A 21,660-nucleotide genomic window follows, 5' to 3' on the forward strand; every position below is an offset into this window, starting at 1 on the left:
ACAACATTACCAGTTACGCCAAGAGCGGCTGAATATAGCTGTTATGGGAAAATTGCCCTTCCAGTCGAGAGATTACTTGTTGGTTTTCCAGAAACAAGCGGTCTTGACCCAGATAAATTAATCGAATTCATAAGGCACTTACTTAAAATCAGACAGAAAGGGGGCATTCCTGACAAACAGTTGTTGGAGATAGTTTTTCCTTACACCCAACCACCACTGAGTGAAAGAACGAGTCAAGCAATAGAAAATAGTTACTCTTTTGACAAATACCACGAAGAAATTTTGAATTTTTTTATACCTGCCAGACTTTTGACAAATTACCGTTTGGAATGGTACAACAGGCTACAGCGAAGTAATGAAGCATTGCCGCACTATGTAGCATCAATCAGAGAAGCCGCGGCGGTTCTCAGATTGGGCGTATCAGAGAGCGAAATAGTTAGTTGCATAGTAGACGGACTAAATCAGGCAGAGCGCTCACGCGCTGTTTTCCAGGCTAGGCCACGGAGTTTTGTAGAACTATATCAACTCTGTATACAGGCCATGAGTTACGAATATGCAGACACTCAGAGAAACAGGTCAGCGAAGTCCGTGGATAAGCATGATTCTCAGGCAGAAACTGCAAATAGTTTTCCATACATGAAACAACAGAATAGCCACCCACAACAGAAAACAAACTACTACAGAAATAATAAGTATGGTTCAAACAAGAACATACAACAACAGACACCTTTCTGTAATTATTGCAAGCAAACAGGACATTACATTGAGCAATGTAACCACAAAAATTTCAAACCAAATTTCAACAAGGCAAAAAACGCGTAAGGCGGTGGCCAGGCAAATTTCTACCTGGTCCACCTAAAACTTCATCCAAGAGGAATTTTTCAGTGCATAATGTGCATACTAACGAATCACAAAAACAAAACAAAAATCAAAAAAGGCATAACACAGGAAAACAAAAACACAAGAAAAATAAACGAAAGAAATACACAGAAAAAGACAGAAAACACAAACAGAAGATTATAACACAGCAAATTAATCATAAAGAAAATTCTGAGAAATTCACAAGAATTTGCAAAACATGTGTTAGCCTGACTAACAAAGGAAAACGTAAGTGTCACAACATTTTCGGTCACGTCCGAACTGTATTACCATACACTAAAGCAATGTTTGGCAAAAATCAAATTATTGGTCTGATAGATACAGGAGCTACTCGTAGTTTTATTTCAGGCGATTTGTTTAGGGAATTACAGAAGAACAAGCAGGTTCTGAAAACAGAAGTCACGGATGTGCGCTGTTTTACTGCAGCGGACGAACCAATTAGTATATCCAAAGTGGCTATAGTGAAAATCAGGATAGAATTATTCACTTGGAATTTCCCTTTTCTTGTGGCAGAAAACTTAGCCACGCAGCTTATTCTAGGCTCCGACTTCATCGCTAAAACAGGTATTTTGATTGATCTAAAAGCAGGAAGTTTTGTATTTAAATTTAATAAAAATGTTGTCATATCATTCGTGGAACCTGAAAATAAAAGGTCAGGACAAATTACTAATGTTTCTACCAACACTGACGAGAAAAATTCTTTGTCCCTGGATCATCTCGAGCCCAGTAAACAAGTTGTTATTCGAGATTTGTGTAATGAATTTTCAGATGTGCTAACTAAGAAATTAGGTCGAACTAACCTAATTGAATATCAAATTGAATTGACTGATACCATGCCAGTCAAAAGTCACCCTTATCAACTTTTAGGTCCTAAAATGGAAATTATGAGAAAACACGTACAGAAAATGTTAGATAATAAGGTAATAGAACCTTCTAATTCTCCTTTCAGTTCACCTGCATTTCTAGTGCCCAAGGGCACGGAACGTTTCGTCACTGATTATCGGAAACAGAACAAACAGATTAAAAAACCGCAAACACCCCTCCCAGATTTGAACTCGGCCTTTCATTGGTTTAGTAAGGCCAGGTATTTCAGTGTGTTCGATTTCAATTCGGCGTACCATCAGATCCCACTCACGCAAGACTCAAAACCTATTACCGCATTTTGCGTACCTTGGAATCTTTACCAGTATAATGTGGTACCTTTTGGCTTGGCCACAGGTGCTCAAGTACTCACACGACTTCTTGAACAAGTAGTAGGAGATTTGAAATTTAAATTTGTTTACAATTATTTAGATGATCTTGTAATTTATTCAGAAAGTTTTGAGGAACACATCCAGCATCTGACTCTTGTCCTTGAAAGACTGCGCAAGGCAGGCCTTACTGTAAATACAAAAAAGGTAAAATTTGCTGCTTCCGAAATATCTTTTCTTGGACATTTGGTATCACACAAAGGTGTTACAATTGATCCAGAACGAACACAGGCGATCAGGGAATTCAAACCACCTAAAGACGTCGTTTTATTGGAATGGCTAATTTTTATGCCAAATACATACCAAATTTCGCCGAGCATGCGGCACCTTTGAATGCATTACGTAAGAAAAATACACAATATATTTGGGGTCCTGAACAAGACAAGGCATTTAATTTCTTGAAAGAAGCTATAGCGAATCCACCTGTTCTGCGCATGGCAGATTTTAGTAAACCCTTTATTTTACAAACAGACGCCTCAAGTGTTGCTATAGGGCCGGTATTGTCTCAGGAAATAGATGGTGCCAGGCAACCCATTGCCTTTGCCTCACGTACATTAACGTTTCAGGAAAGGAAAGCATCTTCAGTGTATGAATTGGAATGTTTAGCAGTAGTTTTTGGTATTGATAAATTCCGACAGTTTCTGGAACATAGGGAATTTCTATTGGAAACTGATAATCAGGCACTCGCTTGGCTGTTAGCTCACCCTAAACAATTAGGAAAACTTGGAAGGTGGATCACTAAAATTTCTTCTCTCAAATTTAATATTCAACATATTCGCGGTACTCAAAACATTGTGGCTGACACACTTTCTCGAATGTTCGAGAACCCCTCCGAAACAATATCTCAGGAGGAACCTCAGATTTCGTGTCAGGCACTCCTAACCGATTTCCCCTTAGCTTTTCAGGACATACAAACACATCAACAAGCCGACCCATATTTGGCAAAAATAATTGAACAAGTTAAAACTGGTACAGCTCCGAAATTTTATAAGTTAGCTAAAGGTCTTCTACAAAAACGTACACAACAGTCAAGGCACCTTAAAATTGTCCTTCCACAAAATCTGCGTGATATGATTTTCACATATTACCATAGTTCACCTCTCGGTGCTCATTTAGGTATTTATAAAACCATTCAAGGTATCCGACGCCATTTTATTTGGGAAGGAATGCACCGGGACATTACACAGCGAGTTAAGTTATGTAAGCTATGTGCACTAAGTAAACCTGCACTAAATACACAGTACGGTTTTCTTGCCTCAGAAGTAGCCGAAAGACCTATGCAAAAACTTTTTATTGATTTTGTAGGGCCATTTCCTCGATCCAAATCCGGACACTCTATGCTTCTTGTGGGCATAGATGCTTTTTCGAAATTTGTTTGGCTTATTCCACTCCGTAAGGCTACAGCTGACACCACTGTGCGTGCATTACAAAATCACATTTTTAAAACTTCAGGATTACCGAACATAATTGTATCCGTCAACGGAACACAGTTTACATCCAGAACTTTCAAGAACATGTGTTTCTCGCATGGAATACAACATGTGACGACATCGCCATACTACCCTAAACCCTCGCACGCGGAGAGATTTAATAGAAATCTTCGTTCGGCGCTCATAGCGTTCCACGCGAATGCGCAGGAAAAATGGGACAGTAATTTGGTGTGGTTACAGATGGCATTTAATTATGCCCGACATGAAGGACACAAATCCACCCCATTTGAGATTATGTTTACTTAAAAGCCCAACACACCCCTTTCCAATCTTTGGTCTCTCGAAGACCTACTGCCGGATGATCCCAAGGACATCACGGAGATTTGGAGAAAGGCGCGTAGGAATTTAAATTTGGCTCACCAAACAAGTCAGAGAAGGTACAATAAGTACCGCTCCCCTAACCCCTACAGGGTAGGTGACACGGTAATGTGCAAAGCACACCCGCAGAGTAAGGCCATCGATAAGCGATCGGCCAAGTTATCGTATCGCTGGACTGGACCATTACAGATCCAACGATTTCTAACCCCAGTGACTGTGAGTCTAGCCGACCCCAGTTCCGGAGAGTATGTGACACGAGCGCACATCTCCCACCTTAAGAAAGCGCATCCGAATTTAAAATAGGAGCGATTACTTTCTCTAAGCCTTGGCATGCCATACAGTTATATATATATTTAAGACTCAATAAGGAGTTTAACCGAAGAATACAAAACCTAGGTAGTAACATTAAGTAACAATAAAAATCCATGGTACTAGTTTGTAAGAAAACTTAATATAAGGTGTTAGTTTAAGTGGCCACTTAAGTTAATAATTTTAATTAAGTTAATGAATTTAATCATGTTAGTCATTAAGAATGTGCACATTAGTTCATAAGAGTGTTAAATATATTTTTTTGTGATTTAGCATGTAAGTAGTAGGATACAGGCGAACCTGGTAACTCGTCCTACTGAAGTTTTTGGTTTTTGTTTTTGCTTTCCCCTAAGCTCCGCTTTAACGTGGGGGAGTATGTGCCGTGTATTAGGGATTTAGGCACGTTTTATTTAAAATTTTGTAATCTTAAATATTTTTGGAAATATATTTTTTTCTTTTCTTTTTCTCTCATCTTATTTTCTTTACGGCCAGGCCCTCAGCCTCTGTTCTCAGAGGCGAACTGATTTTCTTTCCCAGCCTCATGCTAGCTTAGCATTCTGGCTAATATTTCTCCCGCCTCCAGGCACGTCGGAGCCAGTAACGTTATTTCTTCGCGGGTCTTCTTTTGCCTACAGCAGCTTGTGAAGCAGTGCTGAGCCCTGCTAACTCTGTCACGAATCGGTATAAGGTTCACTAGCAGCAAGACACGACAGGAGGATCCTGTGGGCCTTGTGTCCCACAGACCATGCGTTTTTTGAAGCCATCCCCCGCCTGCTCACCCACCCTTTCTTCTCAGAAGTGGCTAGGAGCGACGACCGCTCGGGTACGTTAACCGAAGTCAAGGCCATCTCAGGCTTGACAGCCGCAGTTACGATTCTGGACTTTCGCGACACCTAGCGACGGCTGTGATAACTAATGCCACTTGTGAGGCGTCGGCAGCGCCGACACCAGCGCTCGCGCGGAGGTAACGACAACCTCTCTCCCCTCCTTATGTCTCAGGCCACTAGGTGGCACCACTGGTTACTCCATTACCCCCTAGCTTGACACTCTCGTCGGTCACAAGTCGATTTATTAGTACTTCTTCTCGCCACCAAAAGATAGCGCCTCAGTCGCGCAGTCACTCCAGTAAGATCTAATTTTTTTATGCCGGACACCTTCGGGTGGACTCGGTAATTTTCGGCTCAGAGCCTACCCCCCCTCCCATTCTCTAGAGACCCCGCGCTTATGATATTCTGACGATATCCCGCTCTGAACTGACTTCGGTGCGCGCCTCCTGACTGACTGGTACCATTTGTAATTGCGATCTTCGGCGAATCATCGACATCGCACCGTATATTATGTAGTCTGCTCAGACTAGAGGGATGGAGTCCCTATCTAAAATTATTATTAACCAGTCAGTAGTTTAGTTGAAAGTACCTAGAGAAATTTAGTATTTTTTTTATTTTTTTAAAATTAAACATGATGACTTCCGTGGCTACCGCGAATCGTGGTTCGAGTTTGCGGAGACGAGACGCCCTCTCCTGAGCGCCAGGACCAACACCCTGTTTTGACAGGGTTCCAAGTTTGGGGCAACCAAAATCCTCTGCCAGAACCTCTGGAGTCGGTTCCTGCGCAGAATCCACCATCTTTAGACCTACTACCTCGATCACCGTCTACCTACAGCCCCGGGTGATACCCGCATAATTCTATCTTTTTATTCACGAACTCAAAAATAGTGTAACCCAAGTAAGACAGCGGACAGTAAAAAGCAGTTCGAGGAGAAGAAATTTATATTATGTTTTGGAAGGACTATATGTACGACCTTTAAAGTTACCAATGTTAATTTCATTCTTGTTTTTAAATATTTTAATTTTTGTTAGTCATTCAGGGCCGGCCCTATCGTATATGACGTTAAGGAATATCATATAATAAGTGTAATTGTGAGTTATGTAAATAAGATCACTTATCAATGAAAAACAGACTTTACTAAGGAAAATTTAATCTATAAAAAAGAAAGAACAATGATTAATAAAATAAGGAAGTCTATAGACGTAACAGTTGTTTTTATTTATTTAATATATAATAACGATCCTTTTACTCCCAAGTATTTGTAGGGAGTCCCTAAATTTTCTTTGTTTACTCCTAGTGTCGCCTCTGTTGTTGACGTTTATAGTTATTAATTGAGGGCCCCAGTAATCAAAGCTTCCAAATCTTTTAACCTTATTATTTAATTATTCTTTAAGACACTGAGGGTATTACAACATAAACTACAGCAACACAGAGATTGTTCTTGGTTTTCCTGTTGTATAGCACAGACATTTTATCATATGAAAACAATTTTAATTTACATAATTGCATGATTTAGTACCAGTACGTACATAAGTTACAGTGGTTTTATTTTTACCAATGTAGGCTAACAAGAACACACGGCAAGGAACACTGGTCAAGATACATTAAACACAATCAGATATACAACATATACACAATATAACAAACGACGTGAACATAAATAAGATACAGTAGTATACATTTAGAGTTGATATAGTCCTACAAAATACAAAAATAAATAAAATTAATAAGGAATAATGTGTTCCAGAATTTGAATGTAAAAGTTATTGTTCACTTATTTGTCCAGTTAAAATTTAAATATTTTCTGGAACTTAAAAGTTACATTATTGCAATTAAATTAATTTCTCAACACAGGTTTTATTGCAAATGACCTTCTCAATTGTTGGTTTCAAATTAACTTCAGACTATAAAATAGGTACTTTAATGGTGTGAAGTTTTAAGCAAAATGTATTAATTCAAACAATCAAAAAAACTAATATCTGTATTGGCATTGAATATATATATTCAATGGTATTGGCGAGTTAACTTCACAGGTTGAATAAATCAACTCTATACCTATAATCAAGTAGCAAATTTAGTTATAATCAATTTAATTACAATGACAATAAAATCCATAAAAACGAATGTCGGGTTTAACTTATAATTAATTTATATAATCTATATAATTATTTTGACACGAACCATTATGAATCAGAGGACCTTTAAAAGAAATAACTTAAATTTAGTTAACATGGTAAAACAATCGTTTATCATTAAACTGTTGAAATCTCGAAATGGTTAAAAAAAAAAAAAAAAAAAAAAAATACTTTGTGGAATAAGTTTTTGGATATTCTTTGAAAATGAAGCGTCAACTTGTAGCAAGAATCAGTTCAAAATAATTAATTCATGCATAAATATGATGTAATTGACATAAATAATTAAGTACTTAATTTTTTTACACTGGTAGCAACCACCAAAATCATCAACACTATGAATTGGAATTTTTGAAGTGCTAAAAAATACGATATATAGCTGTTTAGTACTTGGTGCTACATCCAAACACATTCGTATGTATTCATTTGAGTATTCAAACTCTCTGTACACACTAACATCCAAAATTTTGACAGTTATACCTTACAGTCTAACAACCAGTCATCGTGCGGGTTATTACTGCATTAAAAATTGCAATTAACTTTGAATAAACTTACTTACAACTTAATTAAGCTTATTTTCTAATATAGTTATCCTTTAAAACACATTAAATTAGCAGAATTAGGAAAATAGAACATTACAAATTTACAACAAAAAAATATTTATTTTGGTTTCCAAACAAATACCAACGCAAATACAACATAAGTTTTAGAAACCACAAAAATTTTTTAAATTGAAGTTAATCTTATGCCTAATTTATTAAAGGTATGAATTACGTTTTCCGTTTTTTAATAACAAAGAACAGCAAGGTAATTTATAAAAAAACAGTGAAGCCATTTTGAGAGTAGATAATACTCATTACATTAGGATGCACTAATGAGATTCACTACATCAAAAATGTTTTAGATGCAAGATCATGCCAAATGATTTTTCCATTATACGTTCTTGTCCTGTTTTTTTCTTGATAATTACAAAAATAAGTTTATTTTCTACTAATTATAAGATACTATAAACTTTCAGACAATTAGCTTTCGTCTAGATCTTGTTACATCACCATTCGTTGGAGTGGGTTGCCGGTTTCTCGCTACCATACTCTCATTTACAAGTCCATCCACCATTTTATTTCATTTTCACGGTCTATTTTTTGCGGAGAATACTTTCATAACTTCAGTTTATGTTCTCTGGATCCCTGATTGGCATTGATCTAGGCTGTTGTGTTTCAACCAGTTCAGGCAGCATGCAGGTCATGTAGAACTGAATAAGTTTATTCTTCATATTTTCTTCCCAGAAATTGTCATTCCTCTCAATCTTTACAATCTTCATTCCTAGAGGTGTCCACAGGCCGAACAGACAATAATTACGTCTCGTTACATGCATTTGGCCCTGCACCTGGTAATAATATTTATGAAATATATTAAGATCACCAACATTTGCCTTATCTTTACTTGTTTTCCAAAATGTGAATTTCCTTCGCAAAATAAGCTCTTCTGGTGTGAGCTCCGATGGATGGACAGCGGATGCAGGACATTTCACTTCAACAATTCCATAGTCATTAACAAGGACATCAGGAGTGGCTCCCAAAAAAGAAAACTCACTATCTACAAACAATCCGCATGGTTTCACTTGAACATCGCAAATACTTTCTAATGCTTGGATAGCATTTCTTTCATTATCTCTTCCCCAAATCATAGCATCTGTGTCAAAATCCCCGTATAATAGGGAAGACACAAGTCTTTTTCACACAGTGCCAAAATTTGAGGCAGTCAACATTTTCCTTCGTTCATCTTTCCAGCGAATGCTATTTCTTTGCAGAAGTGTGCCATTTTGTAGCTCATTACGTTCATTTTCTGAAGATGCAAGGATGGCAAGAAATTCCGCTCGTGCCGTTTCTAATTCCTCATTGGTCATATCAGGCTTCTGAGCATTTTGTCCATAATCTTTGTCGGCCAGTTCATACAAAATTTTTTTTTTTTTGAGTTGATACTTCCCCCCCCCCCCCCTCCCTTGTCAAATCTCAAGCGTTTCTTGTTGCGAAGAAATCTTCTTACTTCAACAACTTTGGTGAATTTTCCTGGGCTTGTTTTGTACAGGATTTGTGGAGTTTGTAAATAGGAGTCTTTATATTAAATGCTACAACAGCAGCATGACTTCTAGCTTTATAGCTTCTCTTCATATAGAAATTGATTCTTTTGCCTCCTATGAATTTTGCAACAACATTATTGAACTGCTCAACGGACTTGCTATTAAGGTCTTTAAGCAAGCTTTCCACTGCAATCCGAGTTTCTTCCTTAGCTGATTTTTCCATCTCTTGCAGTGCTGTTGATTCCCAGCCAGCACTCACAATGTTGTGATATTTGTCGTAAGTGTTCACTGACATAGCTGGTATATTCATGGCTGCAGTTAGCTCTTCCAGCTGATGATACCAGTAACAGTTGCTGTATTTACATCCATCTGATTTTTATCTGTATTGTCTGTTTGTATTCGTTGAGTAAAATTACACATATTACACTGAAAAGTGAAAATAGATATTTGCCCGTGCCGTATTTCTCCAACAATGTCCATATTGTTCAGAGTGGAGCCAAACGGACCATGATCACAAAGTTGCTTCAAATTATGGAGAGAAAAAATTGTTGACATCAACTATTCGGCGACCCGATAAATTAAAAGCCGAGCGTGTTTCCATTGTTTCCAAAGAGGGCAATGTTTCATCGGCTGTCGCTTCTGTACCATCGTATCGTGATTGAAGTTCAATGTTTTCCGTAGTTCTAAACAAGATTTCACGAGTTTCAGCTGTTTTCTCTTTAGCGGGAATTTTTGTGTGTGCTTTTCAGTATCTGTGATGTAATGTACTTTTGTTGACGTTGAAGAAGAATACATCAAAACTAAGTGTTCATGGTCAACTATAACGGTGTTGGTGTCATTTTGAGTTTCGTTCGCCGTCCTAAAAGTAAGAAAACACAAAATATTAGCGTAGGTTAGCTTTAATTTCTTGAGGAAAACTGTTACAAACACAATGATTTTTGGAATCGTTTGTCATCTTTATATTATTTAAAATACGTCAGTAATAACATAATATTCTTTGTATAACTACTACCTCTATTTAAACTTACATCTAGTAATACATTAACCAAACAATTTCATTAACTTTTCAATTTGTTTAATTAATTAATGTGTAGATGCGTATGCCTGTTGTAAAGAAATTTCGTCCTGTATGTAAAAAAAACATCGAATATTTGGTGCAAAAAGTGGCGTAATAAAAAAAATTCCTTTTGGCATAGCCTACAGGCGTAGGTACATTTCGAAGTAACTATTTATTCTGGAAATTGTGTTTAAACTTCAATAAACTCCTTGAACATTTTAAAAACTTAATGTAACTGACATAAAAACCTATCTGTTCGCAAATATTCAAAACAGATCGATTTAACATTTTCTCATGTTCCATGCAGCGATAATATTTTGGATTTTTTTTTTTTAAACTAATGCATCCAACAATGAATTTCTTAAAGAATTTCTAATTAATTGTTTTAGACAAAAGTTTAAGAAAAAAAATTAAAAGAAAAATTTATAATTTGTACGAGTTAGATGTTATGCCTACGAACAGAGTTATGCTTTTATTTATCGATTTATTTATTTATTTATTTATTTATTTATTTATTTAGTTGCCTCCTGTTTTCTCCAGTACATACTAGAAGGGAGTTGTCAATATACAAAATACAAACAAAAAATTAAAACATATAGACAAACACAAATCTTAAATACAAAACATAACCACACTCCTGGATACTACAATCTTTGTCTTGGCAATATTATTTAGGTTGCTGATACATCCTAACCACCATACTTGCTGAAATACAAAAACCAACATATTAAAATGCTTATACCCTAAGGTATTCTTCAACTGAATAAAAGGATTTTTTTACCAAATATTTCTTTAGTTCTTGTTTAAACCTATTTAAATGGACAATTTCCTTAATTTCAGTTGGTAATTTATTAATTACTTTTGTCTGCCAACCCTTGTTTTTCAACCCCTTGCAGTTGTGGTTGGTCGTATAAAAAATTATTCCAGACGAAAGATGTACATAATAATTTAAGGTTTCACGATAAAACAGAACGTATTCAACAGTGTGCATGGTATATTAATTATGATTTTTTTAATCCTACCCCTTTATTTTTTAAACCCCCTGCAACAATGGTTCTTCTTATCAAAAATTGTTTCAGGCAAAAATTTTGGATAAAAATTATAAGATTTACGAACATTTCAAAGGATTTGAAACATAAAAATGGAAAAAGGGTAAAATTTCAATTTAAAAAAATGGTTTCTTATTTTTCATCCAAAGAAATTAGCTACGCAACATTGGGCCAACATATAATATGGGCCTGTACGAATTATGAAAATCTTGGCAAACTAATTGTAACGAAAAAAGTTAAAAAGATTCCCCTTGCGATTTTTTATATTATTTCTGTATTTAGTGACGTCATTTTTTTTGTCGTGTACTCCCTCTAGTTGGGCCACATTTTTATAGTGTATGTATTCTAATCCTACACGGAAGCGTTGTGATCAGGCCAGCACCTCGCCTTTCACCAAGACGATTCGTGTTCGATTCCCGGTGGAATAAAATCTGGGTTTTTCGTAAGTGTGAAACGTGGCGGACGTTGCCGTGGGTCCGTAGGAGTTCTCAGGGTGCTCTCGTTTCTCTTACCCATTCAGTTTGTCTAGGCTATTTTCTCATTAAGTACCCCGATGTCGTGGATATGTTAAGCTATATTTCGTTAATGCATTCATCCAACCCGACACATTGCTAATATTTGTAACCAATTGCCTACTGTTAAGCGAGGTCAATAGCTACTGTAAAAGAGGCATTTTTAAACGAAACTGTCAGCAGCTCCTCCCTCTTGTTTGTCACGGCTTTATAGAACAAAGATCAAAATTTAATATTTACATTTTAATAATAACGGTAAATTTACATAGACTTTTCTTACTAGCATTAGTTCATGAGTAAACAAATAAAATTACGTACTAGAGATAGTTTTATTTGTTTTCGTAACCCAACTAAAAAAAAAACCCTTTGTATTATCTTGTCGTTCGTAATATGATTGAAAGTTTTATTTCAATTCATATGGTAAAGATAACTTTGCAAGCAGAATACCTATACAATGGAGTAAATGTTTTGTATTTTTAACTACATTAATAAATTAATGAAACCTTACATAGGTTAAATAATTATAGTACAATAATCAATATGCAGCAAATGGTAAGAACATGTGAAACACTATCTCTGTGCGAGCAAATGTATCCAATATTGTTAATCATTTTATTATTTCTTCTTAGTTACGTTGTGCCTCTTCTAACAGGCTTTAATTACAAACGGTTTGAAAGGTTTATTTTATCAGTTGGTACGAAATTCCTGAGATGCAATAAAAATTAACTTTCTACAGCACTATCATAATTGTCAAACATTATTTAACGTCTTTCATTTATAATCGTGATATTTATTTACATAGGGTTGGATCGTCTTCAAGTTTTATCAGGCTATTTTTCACTCGCCCCTCTCTCTTAAATCGTTATACGTATAGCCTTTTATTCTATTTTTTGACGTGACAACGTCTAATAAATCGATGAACGCCGGCTGCACGCACGAAAAAGTGTCCCACTACGGATGTGTTCTGTTTGCTCATTGTACGCATGCGTGGCATCTCTCTTCATGCTCATTGTAGGGCCTACGCATGCGTGGCATCTCTCTTCCACTCGATTGGAACAACCATCGATTTGACTTTTCAATCATATTTTCGTCGTTTGAATTATTAATATTATGTAATTTAACGATCGTCCACCGATTTTCAGCACAATCGGTACGGTTATTTAAAAGTAATGTTGAAAATTCAAATACGTTTTGAACCAACAATGGTGTTTTACAGTTACACATAATAATTCAAATTACACCCGGGATCTTTTGCACAATGTTTTAAAAAATATTGTAACACATTATAAATAAGTTTGGTGTATTTGGGATGCGTATTTGTTATAAAATCGTGTTAATACTATACCCCTACGGTGAACAAAGTTTTTATATATATATATATATATATATATATATATATATATATATATATATATAACATTTGAAACAACATTACATTAATATGGCCTCGTGGGCATGTGGTTAACGTATCTAACTCTGTAACTGAAGGTTGTTGGTTCGAAACCCGGCAGTTACGAAATTTTTTTTTTGTACTTTTAAAAATAAATATGGCGCACGCAACATTTCAAGAGTAATAAATATATTTGAATTAATGAATGCAAATAAAAGTAAATTTATTAATTCAATTGCACATTTCAATTTCACTCCTTTGTATCCATACAAAAGAGTGATAATTCAATAAAAATGATTCAATTTTATTCATAAAAGTATGCAGAGGTAGATTTTATCATGCTAAGATTGAAAAATTTTAAAAAAAATTCTTCCTCAAAAAATATAATATTTTTAATGCCTAAGTGGTTTGGTTGCAAAAACCTATTATGGCTCAGTCTCAGGCCGAATATATTTCCTTTTCTTCTGGATCAATCATTTCATCAATGTTTTGTTATGACGTTGTCACGTTAAACTATCGTCCGTAAACCGACTTTACAGACAACCAATTTTTTATTTAAAGGCTTATAAAAATAACATTTTATATTTACAACCAAGCCTCTCATACCGAAAGTCGGTCTGCAACCTCTACGCTGGGAAAATTTGAACCAGTCCCTGCAGAAAGGGCCTCAGTCACTAATCATCGAAAATGAGTTAACTTCATATTCATGGTTTCGCATATTGATTACATCTTTTTATAATAAAAAGAACTCAATGAAGTGACTAGAAAGTAGTATAATAGTCCATTGACTGAGTTATTTTTATTGTAACAAAAAAAATTGGTTGTCTGTAAAGTCGGTTTACGGACGATAGTTTAACGTGACAACGTCATAACAAAACATTGATGAAATGATTGATCCAGAAGAAAAGGAAATATATTCGGCCTGAGACTGAGCCGTAATAGGTTTTTGCAACCATACCATTTAGGCATTAAAAATATTATATTCTTTGAGGAAGAATTTTTTTTTAATTTTTCAATCTTTGCATGATAAAATCTACCTCTGCATACTTTTATGAATAAAATTGAATCATTTTTATTGAATTATCACTATTTTGTATGGATACAAAGGAGTGAAATGAAATGTGCAATTGAATTAATAAATTTACTTTTATTTGCATTTATTAATTCAAATATATTTATTACTTTTGAAATGTTGCGTGCGCCATATTTATTTTTACAAGAACAAAAAAAATTTCGTAACTGCCGGGTTTCGAACCGACAATCTTTGGTTTCAGAGGTAGGTACGCTAACCACATGCCCACGAGGCCATATTAATGTAATGTAGTTTCAAATGTTATATATATCTAATTATAAAAACTTTGTTCACTGTAGGGGTATAGTATTAACACGATTTTATAACAAATACGCATCCCAAATACACCAAACTTATTTATAATGTGTTACAATATTTTTTAAAACATTGTGCAAAAGATCCCGGGTGTAATTTGAATTATTATGTGTAACTGTAAAACACCATTGTTGGTTCAAAACGTATTTGAATTTTCAACATTACTTTTAAATAACCGTACCGATTGTGCTGAAAATCGGTGGACGATCGTTAAATTACATAATATTAATAATTCAAACGACGAAAATATAATTGAAAAGTCAAATTGATGGTTGTTCCAATCGAGTGGAAGAGAGATGCCACGCATGCGTAGGCCCTACAATGAGCATGAAGAGAGATGCCACGCATGCGTACAATGAGCAAACAGAACACATCCGTAGTGGGACACTTTTTCGTGCGTGCAGCCGGCGTTCATCGATTTATTAGACGTTGTCACGTCAAAAGAGTAATATATAATTATATATATGAAACCACTAATAAAGAGTTAACTCATTTTCAATGATTTCATGACTGAGGCGTTTTCTGCAGGGACTAATTCATGTACACGAAACTGTGTAAAATTCACTTACAGAATGCAGATATAATGTGGTACTTACAGTTCTGCTGCAATAACTTGATATGATGTGGACGGCGTTTCAGACACGTTGATGTTTTCTTGCTGGAAATATTTTTAATTTGTTTAGTATTGATAAAATACATTTCATTTACCATTAAATTTCAGAGCATCGAAGTACAGCAATGACGTTATATGTTAAAAAAAAAATTTGCTTTCTTCTAACTTTCTACTAGCTATTAAAATAACAAACCAAATAGTTTTATGGTTCACTGTCTTAAATTATTTCAAATACTTACAATATTTTTGTGTTATGAAGCCAAACTGGTGCCCGTCTTTTTTTTTCTGTGTGCAGATAAATAAAATCCTCCCTTGTTTGACTTCCGATAGTTCTGCGACATGATGCTAACGAATCGTAGAGCCGAACTGGAATCTTTAGCGAGTAAGATGGGAATTATTCACGAGGGTGGTAATACTTCCTCGTAATCTGAGCTTACAGCAGCAACGCCGCGGCGCGCCGGGTCAGGAAGCAATCTTTTTTTCGTCTCCTCTTTGACGCTTCTTCGCATTCTAAGATAGGAGCCGCGAGTATCTCTTGTTCCATTCTCACACAGACACGGCAGTCCGGCGCGCCCAGCAGTATGCTATGAACGCGTGCAGTGCCTTCGGTTTGGGACGATTACTCGAAATTTGTCGCGGTGACAATGGGGGACAAAGCGACTAAGTTTCTGGCGAGGAACTACAATTTTTGCCTATTAAAACATAATGGAGATTTGTCTATATTTCTTGGCTACAACGCCGTTTGAAAATGGCTAAAAATGGCAATTACAGTATGCTTTTAAAGTAACTTTCAATAATTGAAATAATATCAATTATTGATATTTTCAAAATGTTTAGCATTTAAAATGTTCACCATCATTTAAATTCTTTTAATGCGTAAACAGAAATTCTAAACGTGTATCCGAATCCTGGATGACTGTATTATAAAGTTTAACTCCATCTGATGCACGCTATTAAAGAAGCAGAATAATATGCTACGCATAGTAACAGTTTTTATTTCCTAATAGAAAAAATACTTAAATTTCAGCAGAGTTTATTTTTGAAAGACTGCAAGCCTGTGCAGAGCCCACCAACATTTCATGTACTCCCTAGAGCGCCTGTGCTGCTTGCCCTGTGCCAACAAACTACACTACACAAAAATATTTCCCTCGCATTTCAGCATCTTAAAAACACATTTCGTAGACTTTAAATGATTTAATATGGACATTAAAAATCTTAATATCTGAGTGTTTTTTTTGTGTTTGTCACCCTAAAAAATGAAAACATTACATAAGAAAACCCTTGAATATTTGCGTTGGATTTGCACTCATTAAATAATGTATTCCAGTGTGAAAAAAAATGTAACTTCTATGAAGCTAGTTACATTACGATTTTACGAGTAAGGCCGTTTTCCTGATTCCCTAGAATATATAAGAAATTTTGGCAAAAACTACCATATTTATGTATGTATGTGTGTGTGTGTATATATATATATATATATATATATATATATATTAAATCGTCGTAATAAGAATGCAGTGCTTTCATCTCGTCCGCGATCTGAACGTTATTTGTAATTGCAACTATCACCGTCAGAAGCGCTACCTGTAAGCTTTAAAGTTAACCTGAGAAACAGCTAGAGGGTTGACAGCACTACCTACCGAGTATTCTATACACTACTTCGAGGACAATGCTGCTGTACTCTTTCCATAGAGTGATGTATAAGAAAATATGGCAGAATTCCGTCTCGTCCTTTGAACGTATGGCAGATTTCTGGTATGGTACTTTTCCGCCTTTTTCGAAGAGGCCAGGCGGAATACTGTCATTATGGTAGTCTTCCAGTATGGTTGTCTTCCGCGCCCCCTACGGTAGTAGCCGTCGGCGACGTGGCTGTCACACAGTAGTAACATACCGTCTTCCAGGGGCGTAGCCAGGGGGGGGGGGGTTAGGTGTTAACCCCCCCCCCCCCTAGCACCAAATCTTTACGTAATTAAATTTCTTATTCATCACTCAAACAAATTTCATATTAAAAATTAATAAAAAAATTTACCATTACAATATTTAAATTTAAGTACCGAAAACTGCTAAAATAGCACTATTTTACATCTTAAAATCCAAATTTTCCCGGGGGGGGGGGCCATGCTTCTTAACACCCCTCATACACAAATCCTGGCTACGCCACTGCCGTCTTCACTGATATTTTGCAAATTTTGTCATAACTTCGGAGCGGGGGGTATCGTTCATCTGGGTGGAGAGTTGTGTCAGGGGACGAGTGTCAGCTGTGCCGGTGTGCGACAGGCGCCCCCAGGGGAAGTGGAGGAGGCAGTGAAGACGGCCATCGACGTGGGCTACCGCCACTTCGACTGCGCCTTCCTGTACGACAACGAGAAGGAGATCGGGCGGGCCATCCGCGCCAAGATCGCCGAGGGCAAGGTGAAGAGGGAGGACCTGTTCATCACCAGCAAGGTGCGGACACCTAGTCCCCCTCGTGTCCCTTGGTCCCTTGGTCCCCCGTCCTGGCCTCTGCGATGCAGCGCCTGGCGTCCCCTGCTTGCCGTGTGTCGCGGGTGCCTTCCAATGCGCGACGATATCTGCAATCAGCGCTGTCCTTGTTTCCCTCTGCCCTGCTGCAGGGGCGTAGCCAGGGGGGGGGGTGTGTGTTTTGGGTGTCCAAACACCCCCCGAAATATATATATGTATATATATAGATAGATAGATATGTACTTATGACAAAATTTACACTTGTCTAGTTGTTGCAAATGCACTTAGATGAAACTAAGAAAGAACCCTTGAGCCGATAACCCTTAATATTCAGCAAAGAGTTTTCAACGGTGTCTCGTTAAAAATATAATAAAGTCGGGACCCAGATTTATGTTATTTAAATCCAATTTTTTTTATTACGAAAGTACTTAAATAGCACCTAATTGCACATTAAAATCAAACAAATTTCGGGGGGGAGGGCCACCGGACCCCTCCCTAGTACGGGGGCCGGGTGTAAGTAAACACCCCCCGAAAAAAAAGTCCTGGCTACGCCCCTGACTGCTGCCATGGATGGGAAGCCTTCTTTCCACAGACGAGAGAGCCAAACGTCCGATCGTGCATCTTCGGTTTTTTTTTTGTTCATTGTAAATAAATATGGCGGTGTTGATAAAAGGATACTAATGGTCAATTAGGTTAGGTTACCTACATTATAAATACTTTAAAACATTTTGAACGGTTGATTTGGTTAGGATATCTACATAAAAGATACGGGGAAAAAAAAAGCATGAACTTCGGGTTTTGGCTCTCTCGTCTGTGAAAAGAAGGCTTCCCGTCATGGATAGACTTCGTAAAGTTCACAGGGCTGACAGCCACAATCACAATTAGAACATTTCCGAAGTTTACCTAAGTAAAATGTGAGGTTATGTTAGGTTCGATCAGTATGATACCCAGGAGGTGGCCACGGCTGCATGATTACTCGGTAAGTATGTGAAGCCGTTTTTTTTTTCCTCCTTCAGCTTATTGTGCCATATTGGTCTGACGCTCTCTAAACATTGGCTGATCTGTAGCGTTTGCATTGTGAAGTTTGGGTTGGTTTATGTTATCGTAATTATAATTAAAGTTTTTTTTTAGGTTGGATTAGAGTTATTTAAACTGCTCTATGATCGTAATATATATAAATCATTTAAATATAGTGTTTTTTCACGAGCGATTGGCAAACTTCGGAGAACTTCGGAACTGTTCGGGTGTGGCTCTCAACCCTGTGAACTTGTTGCCATAGAGCACAAAAGTTTTAAATACCTTGAGGTTAACAATCGCGCGCTTTACCGCTGTGCCACCGAGCCCGTTTATATATTGCAATGAGAAAATTAATTATAATCAGTGTATTGCCAGTAACGGGGTAGTTTCAATATTTTTTATTAGAAAAAATAAATAAACACTAAGATGAGTAAAGAAAAAAAATTCACATATAATTTAAAATGCTGATAGACATTTCTATTTAAATTGAGTTTCTATGATTCAATATAGTGAAAACCTTCGGAAATGGTATTGTTTCTTAACAATGGTGCGATTTCATCGGAATTTGATCGTTAGCTTTAAATAAAACTAACCCTGTGGTTACTCTGAAGAGACTGCTCGTTCGCGCGCTGCTCCGTTGTGTGGAGTGAGAGAGCCGACATCGTCGCACCAGCCCTTGTAGCTGTCCTCCGTGTTCCGTGACGCTCGTGCCAAGAGCGCGTGACGCAACATCAGGCGTACCGCAGGCCGACGAAGGCTCTCCCTTATTCCCGGGTGGCTCCCGAGCTCCGGCGCCTTATCTGACGTCCTTGCCCCGGGCGTGACAGGCCGCAAGCTCGTGCCAGCACACACAGGGACAGGCCGCAAGCTCGTGCCAGCACACACAGAGACAGGCCGCAAGCTCGTGCCAGCACACACGGGACAGGCCGCAAGCTCGTGCCAGCACACAGGGGACAGACCGCAAGCTCGTGCCAGCACACACAGGGACAGGCCGCAAGCTCGTGCCAGCACACACGGGACAGGCCGCAAGCTCGTGCCAGCACACACGGGACAGGCCGCAAGCTCGTGCCAGCACACACAGAGACAGGCCGCAAGCTCGTGCCAGCACACACGGGACAGGCCGCAAGCTCGTGCCAGCACACAGGGGACAGACCGCAAGCTCGTGCCAGCACACACGGGACAGGCCGCAAGCTCGTGCCAGCACACAGGGGACAGACCGCAAGCTCGTGCCAGCACACACAGGGACAGGCCGCAAGCTCGTGCCAGCACACACGGGACAGGCCGCAAGCTCGTGCCAGCACACACGGGACAGACCGCAAGCTCGTGCCAGCACACACAGGGACAGGCCGCAAGCTCGTGCCAGCACACAGGGGACAGACCGCAAGCTCGTGCCAGCACACACAGGGACAGGCCGCAAGCTCGTGCCAGCACACACAGGGACAGGCCGCAAGCTCGTGCCAGCACACACAGGGACAGGCCGCAAGCTCGTGCCAGCACACACGGGACAGGCCGCAAGCTCGTGCCAGCACACACAGGGACAGGCCGCAAGCTCGTGCCAGCACACACGGGACAGGCCGCAAGCTCGTGCCAGCACACACGGGACAGGCCGCAAGCTCGTGCCAGCACACAGGGGACAGACCGCAAGCTCGTGCCAGCACACACAGGGACAGGCCGCAAGCTCGTGCCAGCACACACGGGACAGGCCGCAAGCTCGTGCCAGCACACACGGGACAGGCCGCAAGCTCGTGCCAGCACACAGGGGACAGACCGCAAGCTCGTGCCAGCACACACAGGGACAGGCCGCAAGCTCGTGCCAGCACACACAGGGACAGGCCGCAGGCTCGTGCCAGCACACACGGGACAGGCCGCAAGCTCGTGCCAGCACACACAGGGACAGACCGCAAGCTCGTGCCAGCACACACGGGACAGGCCGCAAGCTCGTGCCAGCACACACAGGGACAGACCGCAAGCTCGTGCCAGCACACACAGGGACAGGCCGCAAGCTCGTGCCAGCACACAGGGGACAGACCGCAAGCTCGTGCCAGCACACACAGGGACAGGCCGCAAGCTCGTGCCAGCACACACAGGGACAGGCCGCAAGCTCGTGCCAGCACACACGGGACAGGCCGCAAGCTCGTGCCAGCACACAGGGGACAGACCGCAAGCTCGTGCCAGCACACACAGGGACAGGCCGCAATCTCGTGCCAGCACACACAGGAACAGGCCGCAGGCTCGTGCCAGCACACACGGGACAGGCCGCAAGCTCGTGCCAGCACACACGGGACAGGCCGCAAGCTCGTGCCAGCACACACGGGACAGGCCGCAAGCTCGTGCCAGCACACACGGGACAGGCCGCAAGCTCGTGCCAGCACACACAGGGACAGGCCGCAAGCTCGTGCCAGCACACACAGGGACAGGCCGCAAGCTCGTGCCAGCACACACAGGGACAGGCCGCAAGCTCGTGCCAGCACACACAGGGACAGGCCGCAAGCTCGTGCCAGCACACACGGGACAGGCCGCAGGCTCGTGCCAGCACACACGGGACAGGCCGCAAGCTCGTGCCAGCACACACAGGGACAGGCCGCAAGCTCGTGCCAGCACACACGGGACAGGCCGCAAGCTCGTGCCAGCACACACAGGGACAGGCCGCAAGCTCGTGCCAGCACACACGGGACAGACCGCAAGCTCGTGCCAGCACACACAGGGACAGGCCGCAAGCTCGTGCCAGCACACACAGGGACAGGCCGCAAGCTCGTGCCAGCACACACGGGACAGGCCGCAAGCTCGTGCCAGCACACACAGAGATAGGCCGCAAGCTCGTGCCAGCACACACAGGGACAGGCCGCAAGCTCGTGCCAGCACACACGGGACAGGCCGCAGGCTCGTGCC

General features: G+C 39.7%; 1 protein-coding gene across 1 annotated transcript in view; it reads left to right on the forward strand.

Moving 5' to 3' along the window:
• Nucleotides 1-21,660, forward strand: part of LOC134535873 (1,5-anhydro-D-fructose reductase-like) — a 61,404-nt gene that overhangs the window by 17,158 nt on the left and 22,586 nt on the right. Inside the window, exon 2 of the mRNA XM_063375214.1 lies at nt 17,572-17,739. Coding sequence (XP_063231284.1) covers nt 17,572-17,739 — 168 coding nt within the window. The remainder of the gene's footprint in view (nt 1-17,571; nt 17,740-21,660) is intronic.

Source organism: Bacillus rossius, chromosome 10, assembly GCF_032445375.1.
Source record: "Bacillus rossius redtenbacheri isolate Brsri chromosome 10, Brsri_v3, whole genome shotgun sequence".
In the NCBI taxonomy this organism is placed as follows: domain Eukaryota; kingdom Metazoa; phylum Arthropoda; class Insecta; order Phasmatodea; family Bacillidae; genus Bacillus; species Bacillus rossius.